At 48.2% G+C, this 12,816-nt stretch overlaps 1 protein-coding gene across 2 annotated transcripts in view; it reads right to left on the bottom strand.

The window, feature by feature from the left end:
* Positions 1-526: 526 nt before the first annotated feature.
* Positions 527-12,816, bottom strand: part of LOC136588680 (dickkopf-related protein 3-like) — a 55,328-nt gene continuing 43,038 nt past the window's right edge. For both annotated transcript variants that reach the window (XM_066588089.1, XM_066588083.1), the window contains exon 5: positions 527-730. In XM_066588089.1, coding sequence (XP_066444186.1) covers positions 676-730 — 55 coding nt within the window. In that variant the 3' untranslated portion in view covers positions 527-675. The remainder of the gene's footprint in view (positions 731-12,816) is intronic.

Here is a 12,816-nt window from a genome sequence, read left to right on the forward strand (position 1 = left end):
GCTCAGCTCTAACTTCTTCTGAGTTTTCCTGTACTGCAGTGTTCTATGGCTGGACGCTACAGGCAGTGATTGGCTTGTGTGTGACATCATTGGCGCAATGACACAGTTTCTGTAGCTTCCACGCCCCCCCCCTCCCCCCCGCTCAACTCCGGCACCCAAGTAGGCAGTTACTCGAAAAAAGTGATACTCGTTCGTGTAATTGCTCTAAACCAGCACATTTGCTCATCTCTAGTAGAGACACATTGACTAACACGTCAGTGTAAGTATGAAATTAGTTGCAAATACACAAAGCACATGGATGTGAAAACTAGTCCATCTGAAGAAACCTTTTAAGGAATTCTCCATGAGCTCCACACAACAGCAGTCCTCCTATTACTTCTGTTCTAGACTCCTGGTTGGTACATTGTAACAAACTGCTGCTGTGTGAGCCAGACAAGGTGACGGCTTCTCAGCCTCTTAATGTCAATGTTTTCATTTATTTACAGCAAGCAGAGATCTTGAAAACAGTGAGTAAAGACAAAACATATTAGGAAGTTGTAGAAGCTTTATTTCCACCAGACTGACAGCCCCTTGTAGGTCCGTGTAGATACCGACGGATACTTTCTCAACTCTAGCTACATTTATTTGCTGTGTGTGGCTTCTTGCAGATTCCTATGATCAGGTCGGACCCGTCCCTCACACAAAGAAGTCCATTCGCACACGGGCAGTTCTCATGGAGCCCATCAATTTCCTAAAGATAGAGATGGTAGGGTTAGTGAAGAGACTTATAACTCCAACATCATTTGTCACTAAAATATAAAACCAGCGGTGAGGCCGGGAGGCCAGTTTCTGAGAATGTTCTGCGTGAGGCTACATCTCATCTACATGTAGGCCTTATTCACACAGACAAGTGTGATTTTAGTCAGGGAAAACTGACTGATTTTACTGTGTAGGTGCATTTTCAGTCAGTTTTTATGTGAAGGCACAAGAGTCATCTGATTGCAATCCGTTTTCCTTGTGGATAAAAAAAAAAAAAATAGGTGACCCAATTGATTTAAAACTCCAGTTGAACTCTATAGCTATGTGAAAAAAAAAAACAGAACGTTCACACGCCATGTAGGTACATTTTTTTTTTTAACACATACATTAATTTCAATGGCTGATTTTGGTCTGAGTGCTGGCCCACGTTGGAAACATTAATCGGGGTGAAAAGACAAGTCTGGCCAATCACATCCGGGAGAAACATGGAAATAATTCAGATGCTGTAAGATTTCAGGGCATTGAGATCCTTAGAAACAATGGAAGGAGAGGTAATCTGGACCAGAAGTTGCTCCAAAAGGAGAGTTTAATGAACTTTTGAGTAGACTCATGTGCCCCGAAAGGCCTTAGCAAGTGTTTATCCTTTGCATCTTTTATTTAAGATGTTATCAAGGGTTTAAAGCCTATCATTAGTTAAAGGGGTTGTCCCGCGCCGAAACGGGGTTTTTTTTTTTCAATAGGCCCCCTGTTCGGCGTGAGACAAACCCAATGCATATGTTAAAAAAAAACAAAACGTTTAGTACTTACCCGAATCCCCGCGCTGACGCGACTTCTTCCTTACCTTAGCAAGATGGCCGCCGGGATCTTCACCCACGATGCACCGCGGGTCTTCTCCCATGGTGCACCGTGGGCTCTGTGCAGTCCATTGCCGATTCCAGCCTCCTGATTGGCTGGAATCGGCACACGTGACGGGGCGGAGCTACGAGGACCAGCTCTCCGGCACGAGCGGCCCCATTCACCAGGGAGAAGACCGGACTGCGCAAGCGCGTCTAATCGGGCGATTAGACGCTGAAATTAGACGGCACCATGGAGACGAGGACGCTAGCAACAGAACAGGTAAGTGAATAACTTCTGTATGGCTCATAATTAATGCACGATGTACATTACAAAGTGCATTAATATGGCCATACAGAACTGTATAACCCCACTTGCTTTCGCGGGACAACCCCTTTAAGATATCTATAGTATACCTCAGTATGGTAGTTTTGAGTGAATATTTTTCACTGGGACCTAGACGTGGGGCTTACTGAATAAGAACTACAGGGACTACATTGTGTTTCTAAGATCCCCTTGGACAGCGGCGGTGTGATAAGAGTAAGAACGCCAAAGAGACATTCTAAATAATGATATCTTGCAATAAGAGATATAAATGGGATTCTTGAATATATTAGGTATCGGTCAAAGACAGTAGAGGTATAGAGATAGCTAATGGGGAAATTATCGTCCCAATGGGTATTGCAATTGTTATGCAGATATCAGTGGGGATGGGGCTTGCAAGGAAATTTAAATGACTGAACTATATATCACTCAATGGGGTACGGTCTGAACATAGTAAATAGGATCAGTGTTTTATCAAAGGAGGTAGCATCACTTCTAAAATGATATGTTATAATCAAATTGATAAAGAAATAATCATATATAAATATCTGCTTGTCTGATGCTCCCTGCTCCAGTACTATGGAGAGGAAGTGTTGACAAGGTATTTATTATTGGATTAGATGCATCTTTGGATAAAAATTAGAGATGAGCGAACGTACTCGTCCGAGCTTGATATTCGTGCGAATATTAGGGTGTTCGGGATGCTCGTTACTCGTAACGAGTACCACGCGGTGTTCTGGTTACTTTCAGTTTCCTCTCTGAGACGTTAGCGCGCTTTTCTGGCCAATTGAAAGACAGGGAAGGCATTACAACTTTCCCCTGTGACGTTCAAGCCCTATACCACCCCCTGCAGTGAGTGGCTGGGAAGACCAGATGTCACCCGAGTATAAAAGTCGGCCCCTCCCGCGGCTCGCCACACATGCCTTGTGACTTAGCTGAGGGAAAGTACTATCGTGCTGGTGCTGCTGTAGGGAGAGCGTTAGGAGTCAGTGTAGGCTTCAAGAACCCCAAAGGTCCTTCTTAGGGCTACATCTACCTGTGTGCAGGCTGCTGCTAGCAGTGTTTTTTTTTTTTTTTCTCAAAATCGGCAGTGCAGAGCATTGCACCCGGCATTAGGGACAGAAGTGGTGCATAGGCAGGGAGAGTGTTAGGAGTGAGTGTAGCCTTCAAGAACCTCAACGGTCCTTTCTAGGGCCAAATTTAAGCGTGTGCAGTACTGTGCTGGCTGCTGTTAGCAGTGTTGCATATTTTTTTTTTTCTAAAAATCGTCTGTGCAGAGCATTGCGCCCTCCATTGATACTACAGGGACAGAATTGTGTAGGCAGGGCCACAACACATTGTTCATTGAATATACGCAGTGGGTCCTTCCCTTTGCAAAAAAGGAAAATAAATTATATTTGGCCTGCCTGTGTCAGTCCTAAGGTCTCCGTGTACGTGTGTGCTGCGTGGACAACGTACAAAAATCAGACGCAACCAGCTACGGTTTACTGCAGGCTTGCGCCATTGTCTTTCCTGACTGGCAAATACCTGCTCTGCTAGAGTTAATAACTCTGCTACACTAAAGTTGTGTGTCACTTTTTCAGGGCCACACTACAGTTCTAAAAGTTATTGTTCATTGAATATACGCAGTGGGTGCTTCCCTTTGCAAAAAAGGAAAATAAATTATATTTGGCCTGCCTGTGTCAGTCCTAAGGTCTCCGTGTACGTGTGTGCTGCGTGGACAACGTACAAAAATCAGACGCAACCAGCTACGGTTTACTGCAGGCTTGCGCCATTGTCTTTCCTGACTGGCAAATACCTGCTCTGCTAGAGTTAATAACTCTGCTACACTAAAGTTGTGTGTCACTTTTTCAGGGCCAAACTACAGTTCTAAAAGTTATTGTTCATTGAATATACGCAGTGGGTGCTTCCATTTTCAAAAAAGGAAAATAAATTATATTTGGCCTGCCTGTGTCAGTCCTAAGGTCTCCGTGTACGTGTGTGATGCGTGGACAACGTACAAAAATCAGACGCAACCAGCTACGGTTTACTGCAGGCTTGCGCCATTGTCTTTCCTGACTGGCAAATACCTGCTCTGCCAGAGTTAATAACTCTGCTACACTAAAGTTGTGTGACACTTTTTCAGGGCCACACCACAGTTATTAAACGCATTGTTCATTGAATATACGCAGTGGGGCCTTCCCTTTGCAAAAAAGCGAAAAAATTATATTTGACCTGCAGGCTTGCGCCAATTTATTTCCTGCCTGGGAAATCAAATCACTGGTAATACAGCATGCTGAGGGGTAGGGGTAGGCCTAGAGGACGTGGACGCGGCCGAGGACGCGGAGGGCCAAGTGAGGGTGTGGGCACAGGCCGAGCCAGTGCGGTGGCCAGGGGTAGAGGCAGGGCCAGGCCGAATAATCCACCAGCTGTTTCCCAAAGCGCCCCCTCGCGCCATGCCACCCTGCACAGGTCAAGGTGCTCTACGGTGTGGCAGTTTTTCACAGAGATGCCTGACGACCGACGAACAGTGGTGTGCAACCTTTGTCGCGCCAAGATCAGCTGGGGAGGCACCACCAAAAGCATGCGCAGGCATATGATGGCCAAGCACCCCACAAGGTGGGACGATGCCCGTTCACCGCCTCCGGTTTGCACCACTGCCTCTCCCCCTGTGCCTCAACCTGCCACTGAGATCCAACCCCCCTCTGAGGACACAGGCACTACCGTCTCCTGGCCTGCACCCACACCCTCACCTCCGCTGTCCTCGGCCCCATCCAGCAATGTCTCTCAGCGCAGCGTCCAGACGTCGCTAGTGCCACAGTTTGAGCGCAAGCGCAAGTACGACGCCACGCACCCGCACGCTCACGCGTTAAACGTGCACTTTGCAAAATTGATCAGCCTAGAGATGCTGCCGTATAGGCTTGTGGAAACGGAGGCTTTCAAAAGCATGATGGCGGCGCTACTCGGTTCCCAGTCGCCACTACTTTTCCCGATGTGCCGTCCCAGCCCTGCACGACCACGTCTCCCGCAACATTGTACGCGCCCTCAGCAACGCGGTTACTCCCAAGGTCCACTTAACAACGGACACGTGGACAAGCACAGGCGGGCAGGGCCACTATATCTCCCTGACGGCACATTGGGTGAATTTAGTGGAGGCTGGGACAGATTCAAAGCTTGGGACCGCTCACGTCCTACCCACCCCCAGAATTGCGGGCCACAGCTCGGTGGTGGTATCTGCGGCGGTGTATGCTTCCTCCACTAAAGCACCTTCCTCCTCCTCCTCCTCCTCCAATGCAACCTCTGTCTCGCAATCAAGATGTGTCAGCAGCACGTCGCCAGCAGTCGGTGTCACGCGGCGTGGCAGCACAGCGGTGGGCAAGCGTCAGCAGGCCGTGCTGAAACTACTCAGCTTAGGAGAGAAGAGGCACACAGCCCACGAACTGCTGCACGGTCTGACAGAGCAGACCGACCACTGGCTTGCGCCGCTGAGCCTCCAACCGGGCATGGTCGTGTGTGACAACGGCCATAACCTGGTGGCGGCTCTGCAGCTCGGCAGCCTCACGCACGTGCCATGCCTGGCCCATGTGTTTAATTTGGTGGTTCAGCGCTTTCTGAAAAGCTACCCCCACTTGTCATACCAGCTCGGAAAGGTGCGCCAGCTCTGCGCACATTTCCGCAAATCCCACACGCACGCTGCCACCCTGCGGACACTGCAACATAGGTTTAATCTGCCAGTGCACCGACTGCTGTGCGACGTGCCCACACAGTGGAACTCTACGCTCCACATGTTGGCCAGACTCTATGAGCAGCGTAGAGCTATAGTGGAATACCAACTCCAACTTGCGCGGCGCAGTGGGAGTCAGCCTCCTCAATTATTTACAGAAGAGTGGCCCTGGTTGGCAGCCATCTGCCAGGTCCTTGGAAAATTTGAGGAGTCTACCCAGGTGGTGAGCGGCGATGCTGCAATCATTAGCGTCACCATTCCTCTGCTATGCATCTTGAGAAGTTCCCTGCAAAGCATAAAGACAGACGCTTTGCGCTCGGAAACAGAGCCGGGGGAAGACAGTATGTCGCTGGATAGTCAGAGCACCCGCCTGTCTATATCTCAGCGCGTTGAGGAGGAGGAGGAGGAGCATGAGGAGGATGAGGAGGAGGGGGAAGAGACAGCTTGGCCCACTGGTGAGGGTACACATGCTGCTGGGCTGTCATCCTTTCAGCGTGTATGGCCTGAGGAGGAGGAAGAGGAGGAGGAGGAGGATCCTGAAAGTGATCTTCCTAGTGAGGACAGCCATGTGTTGCGTACAGGTACCCTGGCACACATGGCTGACTTCATGTTAGGATGCCTTTCTCGTGACCCTCGCGTTACACGCATTCTAGCCACTACGGATTATTGGGTGTACACACTGCTCGATCCACGGTATAAGGAGAGCCTTTGCACTCTCATTCCCGAAGAGGAAAGGGGTTCGAGAATGATGCTATACCACAGGGCGCTGGTGGACAAACTGATGGTAAACTTCCCATCCGACAGCGCTAGTGGCAGAAGGCGCAGTTCCGAGGGCCAGGTAGCAGGGGAGGCGCAGAGATCAGGCAGCATGTACAGCGCAGGCAGGGGAACATTCTCCAAGGCCTTTGCCAGCTTTATGGCTCCCCAGCAAGACTGTGTCACCGCTCCCCAGTCAAGGCTGAGTCGGCGGGAGCACTGTAAAAGGATGGTGAGGGAGTACGTAGCCGATCGCACGACCGTCCTCCGTGACGCCTCTGCCACCTACAACTACTGGGTGTCGAAGCTGGACACGTGGCCTGAACTCGCGCTGTATGCCCTGGAGGTGCTTGCTTGTCCTGCGGCTAGCGTCTTGTCAGGGAGTGTGTTTAGTGTGGCTGGGGGAATCATCACGGATAAGCGTACCCACCTGTCAACCGACAGTGCCGACAGGCTTACACTCATCAAGATGAACAAAGCCTGGATTTCCCCAGACTTCTGTTCTCCACCAGCGGACAGCAGCGATACGTAAGCAATACGTAGGCTGCACCCGCGGATGCGTTCTCTCTCACCATCCAAAACGGGGACATTTCTGCTTCATCAATCTGTGTCTAATATTCCTCCTCCTCCTCCTGCTCCTCCTCCTGAAACCTCACGTAATCACGCTGAACGGGCAATTTTTCTTAGGGCCACAAGGCTCACTCATATAATTTTTCTAAACATTTTTTATATGTTTCAATGCTCTTAAAAGCGTTGAAACTTTAACTTGAACCAATTTTTCGTTAAACTGGGCTGCCTCCAGGCCTAGTTACCACTTAAGCCACATTAACCAAAGCGATTAATGGGTTTCACCTGCCCTCTTGGTTGGCCATGGCCAATTTTTTGGATGTACATTAGTACTGTTGATACAGCAATTTTTGTGGGCCCTCGCCTACAGTGTAATCAAATGAATTTTTAGCCCACCTGCATTACAGCTGACGTTACATCCGCTGTGTTGGGCAATGCAATGGGATATTTTTGTGTATCGCCGGTGGGTTCCAGGGAGCCACCCATGCTGTAGGTGCACACGGAGTTTAACCTACATCTGTCCACTTGTAAAGAACCCCAGTCTGACTGGGGCATGCAGTGTGGGCCGAAGCCCACCTGCATTAAGCACGACATTACCTCAGCTGTGCTGGGCACTACAATGGGATATTTTTATGTACCGCCGGTGGGTTCCAGGGAGCCACCCATGCTGTCGGTCCACAGGGACTTCACAATAGGGAGTTGTACCTGCCTGTGTCTATGAATTAAAAAGCCCGGTCTGACTGGGGCATGCAGAGACACCTTGACAGAATGAATAGTGTGTGACACATAGGTTCCCCATTGCTATGCCCACATGTGCAGCTCCTGATGGCGGTGGCACAGGATTCTATTTCTCATTGCTTCTGTACAGCATTGTGGGCTATCGCCCCGCCCCTTTTAAAGAGGGTCGCTGCCTAGCCATGCCAACCTCTACAGTGTGTGCCTGCGGTTCCTCCTCATGGCAGACGCACTTCTAAATAGACATGAGGGTGGTGAGGCATTAGGGCAGCTGAAGGCTGCGCAGGGACACTTTGGTGTGCGCTGTGGGGGGGAGGGGGCGGTTGGGCAGCATGTAACACAGGAGAAGTGGCAGTGGAGTGTCATGCAGGCAGTGATTGTGCTTTGTTGGAGGTAGTGTGGTGCTTATCTAAGGTATGCCATGCTAATGAGGGCTTTTCAGAAGTAAAAGTTTTTGGGAGGGGGGGCCCACTCTTGCCGCTATTGTGGCTTAATAGTGGGACCTGTGAACTTGAGATGCAGCCCAACATGTAGCCCCTCGCCTGCCCTATCCGTTGCTGTGTCGTTCCCATCACTTTCTTGAATTGCCCAGATTTTCACACAAGGAAACCTTAGCGAAATACAAAAATGCTCGGGTCGCCCATTGACTTCAATGGGGTTCGTTACTCGAAACGAACCCTCGAGCATCGCGAAAAGTCTGTCCCGAATAACGAGCACCCGAGCATTTTGGTGCTCGCTCATCTCTAATAAAAATGCAAAATATACCCACGCTACTAAGGACTAAGCACTTCTATTAAAATTCTTTTTATTGAGCTATGCTATTCATGTGCCTTTATCAAGCTCTACACATAGTAAGACATTTACAATATTTATATACACTCATAAAGATTACTTACAGATGGGTGTGCTCTGGCGTCCCAACGTTCTACTTCGTGACGTCATAATTAGGGAGGGGTTCCCTGCTTACTCATACGTAAGTTCTCACCTAACCTGTATGTAAATATTGTAAATGTCTAACTTTGTGTAGAGCTTGATAAAGGCACATAAAGTGCTGAAACGCGTAGCTCAATAAAAATAATTTTAATAGAAGTGCTTAGTCCTTAGTAGCGCGGGTATATTTTGTATTTTTATCTACAGATACCTCTAAACCTGCTTTGGTGAGTATACAAAGCGTGAAATACCCTGGACACCTCTCCTCTACCAAGGAGACAGTGGACGGAAAAGTAGCTTCAGAGAAGCCGACGTGGACAACAGGTGCCGGAGGGTAACTCCCTTACAAACGGGTTAACCCTCCATGCACCAGGTGAGTCTTATTTTACCTTCCACTCTTTATCCATATGATTTAAACTGCAAGAGGCGCGTTCTGACAATATATTTTTTTGTAATATTAGATGTATCTTTAGATACTTGGTCTATGCCTATCCCATAAATTCTTCTCTTTACAAACCGATTACTTGCCATTCTCTTGGGTCTGTCCTATGGCACCTAAAGGGAAAGCAACATAATACCAACCTTTTTTTTTGCTGCCTATTAGGGATGAGCGAGCATACTCGGAAAAGCACTACTCGCTCGAGTAATGTGCTTTATCCGAGTATCGCTGTGCTCGTCCCTGAAGATTCGGGTGCTGCTGCGGCTGACAGGTGAGTCGCAGCGGGGAGCAGGGGAGAGCGGGCGGGAGAGAGGGAGAGAAAGATCTTACCTCCGTTCCTCCCTGCTCTCCCCTGCAGCTCCCCGCTCCGTGCCGGCACCCGAATCTTCAGGGACGAGCACAGCGATACTCGGATAAAGCAAATTACTCGAGCGAGTAGTGCTTTTCCGAGTACGCTCGCTCATCCCTACTGCCTATATGTATTGGAACTTTTTGTATATCTTTGAGGTAGATACTGGACGATCTTGGATATGCTAATCAAGTTTAATTAATTGTGTGGTATCATATAATTAATTGCTTTTGGCCTATTATCACCCTTGCTTGGGGAATCAATGTCCCCAGGATGCTTGGATATTATACTCCAACTAGCTTTGTCATGGTATCTTAGCTCCGTGACAGCCTGATGCTTGGTTGCCATGGATCTGTGTCATTCCTGCGTCATCGGGTGGCGACAAGCCTCTAGGTGGCAGCAGGCTGTGTCTCGAGCCGTGTGCGCCACTGCGCATGCGCGTGATTGCCTAATATCACAATATTTCGGCTTTGAGATTTGTAATGGAACTGGAAACTCATTGTAGGAAAAAGCACATGCCCCTAGTGTCGGGTAGGTGGAGACATGTATATTTAAGTGCCATGAAGCTACAAAAAGGTGCATCAGACCTTCTACTTCCCAGAGCACGCTTCCAGAACTCTTCTCAAATTCTCAACCCACCATTTCCGAACTAGAATGGCCACAGATACAGGCTTCGAATATGGACGAATCAACACCACCACCACTGGGAGACCAACCTGCTTCCCTACCGTCAACACTGGATGATACCTCACTCACTGCCTCTGATATGGCGCTCTTCCTATGCATACAATACCTATTTACAACATTAACAGCCAGATTCATGACCTGGGGCAACGCACCGCTGACCTGGAACATAAGACTGACGACATAGTGGAAGCCCTGGATCAGGAACGAACCAAGGGCGAAGATCTCTCTGAGCGGGTAGAAGCTCTAGAACTGAAATGTGAAGACCTGGAAAACAGAAATAGACGAGCAAATATCCAAAAAAAGAGGAATGCCAGAGGCAATCACTAACCTCTGTGAAGCAGCTACTAACTAATTTTCTGTCCTGTTACCACAAGTATCTCAAGAAAACCTACGTATCATCCGTATCCATTGGGTCTTGAGTAGACCCAACAACCCAGATCTACCTGGGGACATCGTCCTCAAATTCCACTATGACAAGATGCGTGACCAGATACTAGCTGCCGCAAGAAACCTAACAGTACTCCCAGGGGTATCGCCAACCGTCCAGATATATGCGGATATCGCCCCAATCACCCTGGCTAAAAGAAGGAGCCTGAGACCTCTTACCCAGGCGCTACAAAGAGCGAACATACGCTATAGATTGAATTTCCCCTTTGCACTGAACGTCAGAATTAACCAACGAACATATAATATCCGAACACTAGAAGAAGGAAGACGTGTCCTGGAGGAAGAAAGAATCCCTTTCAACACACCAAATACCAAATGTCGTGGCTCCCAGAGCCCAAAAGCCGAAAAGGACCTGGTCGAACCCAGCATCCCCAATAGAACAGCACCTCACTCAACAACGAGATAGTATGGTATACCTACATGCACCTTGCTGAGCCATCAGGAAGAGGGAGGGGAGAACTACAGGGGGGGGGGGTATGTTAGCAGACTCTAAACAACTAAAGAAACTTTAAGAGTCACCCCCCTGACCCTCCAAACAAAAAAGCCGTGACATTCTGTTCCTCTTCACAAGAAACTAAACTAAGCGATTAGTCACCCAAAAGCTTGCATATAGGGCCCTATGTACCATGACTGTTCTGTTTAGCCACCCTCAGAATTTACGTGACGCATAGTTTAGCCAATGTTAAATAAAGTTAATGTGGCCTATTGATGTGATCGAATCTCTAACCTTTTATTTTTCTAGCCATATTTAGCTCCAGGATGGAATTGAGGGGATACACCCGACATCAGGACCACCTTGGGCCTACAAGCCCAATACAATGTTATGTTACTGTTAATTACAAGCTCTTCCAAACATATATTTTTATCTAAGGCAAGACCTGCAAATCACCACCGTGCATACCTATAATACTATGTAGGACTATCTAGGAAAACAGCCTGCTGGAGACCAGCAACCCTCAAATCGGGACCCCCACAGCCCCAAATATGCAGAAACTTCAGGGACATTTACCATATGTTTGAGCTCGCAATAGCACCTAAAAAACCAACAAGATGGTAGTTATCCTCTCCCATAACGTCAAGGGTTTCAATTCACCTATAAAACGACGTAAAGCACTGGCACAATACCTGAAACTCAAACCAGATATTATATGCCTACAGGAGACCCACTTCTCCTCCACCTCTGTGCCAAGATACCTTCATCCGCAATACTCTAAAGTATACTCCTCAACAGCCACCAAGAAACATCAGGGAGTCACCATTCTTGTGCATAATGCCCTTCCGCTAAATGTCACCCATGTAGAAGCTGACCCACAGGGCAGATTTCTTATCCTGTAGGTTACCCTCTACGACAATAAAATAACAATAATTAACTCTTATGCCCCTGTCACAAACCAACATAAAATTTTTACTATGGTGGCTAACAAACTCCGAAATATCCCAGACTCCCACTTATATTGGATAGGAGATTTTAATATGGTGCAGTCCTGCTCCTTAGATCACTCTCATTCATGCCCGGATAGACTAAACCCAGCGCAGCGAGCCTCATTAAAAACAGCATTAGCAGATTTCGCAATAGCAGATGTGTGGAGGGAGAAACATGGAGCACAAAGAGGTTACACCTTCTCCCCCCCCCCCCCCCATAAGTCCTACTCTCGCATAGACTGGTCCCTAGTATCCACCTCGATTCTACCAGCGCTGGTCCAAGCCCGACACATCCCATGCACCTGGTCAGACCATGATATAGTCATGACCCATCTCCTAGATCACCTCCCACGCGCACACTCGGGAAGATGGAGACTTAACGAAGCTCACCTTAAAAATCCAGTGTTTCACTCTAAAATCAATGATCAATTCAAAACCTATTTAACTACTAATGTCACCCCTGATTCGCAACCGACCTGGGTTTGGCTAGCACACAAAGCGTTCATGAGGGAACAGATCATTAAAATTGCGCCACATATTAAGCGAGAGAAAGCTGAAAAATAACTGACCTAGAGAGACGGCTAGGCACCTTGGAGCAAGCTAATCTATAGCTTCCAAGCCTAGCCTTAATTAAAGAAACAAGAGACATAAAGCTCCAATTAATCCTACTCTACACATCCCAAGCTGAGAAAGCCCTCCAGTGGACGAAGGCCCACTATTACCGACTGGCTAATAAACCTGATAAAATACTAGCCGCCAAGCTCAGGCAAAGAGAGAGGCTCAACACGGTCTACTCTATACAATCCAATAATGGGACATGCACCTCAAGTCCCGCACAATAGCCCAGACATTCCGGGAGTTCCACAGCTCCCTTTATAAACATAA

This window comes from Eleutherodactylus coqui, chromosome 1, assembly GCF_035609145.1.
Source record: "Eleutherodactylus coqui strain aEleCoq1 chromosome 1, aEleCoq1.hap1, whole genome shotgun sequence".
NCBI lineage: Eukaryota > Metazoa > Chordata > Amphibia > Anura > Eleutherodactylidae > Eleutherodactylus > Eleutherodactylus coqui.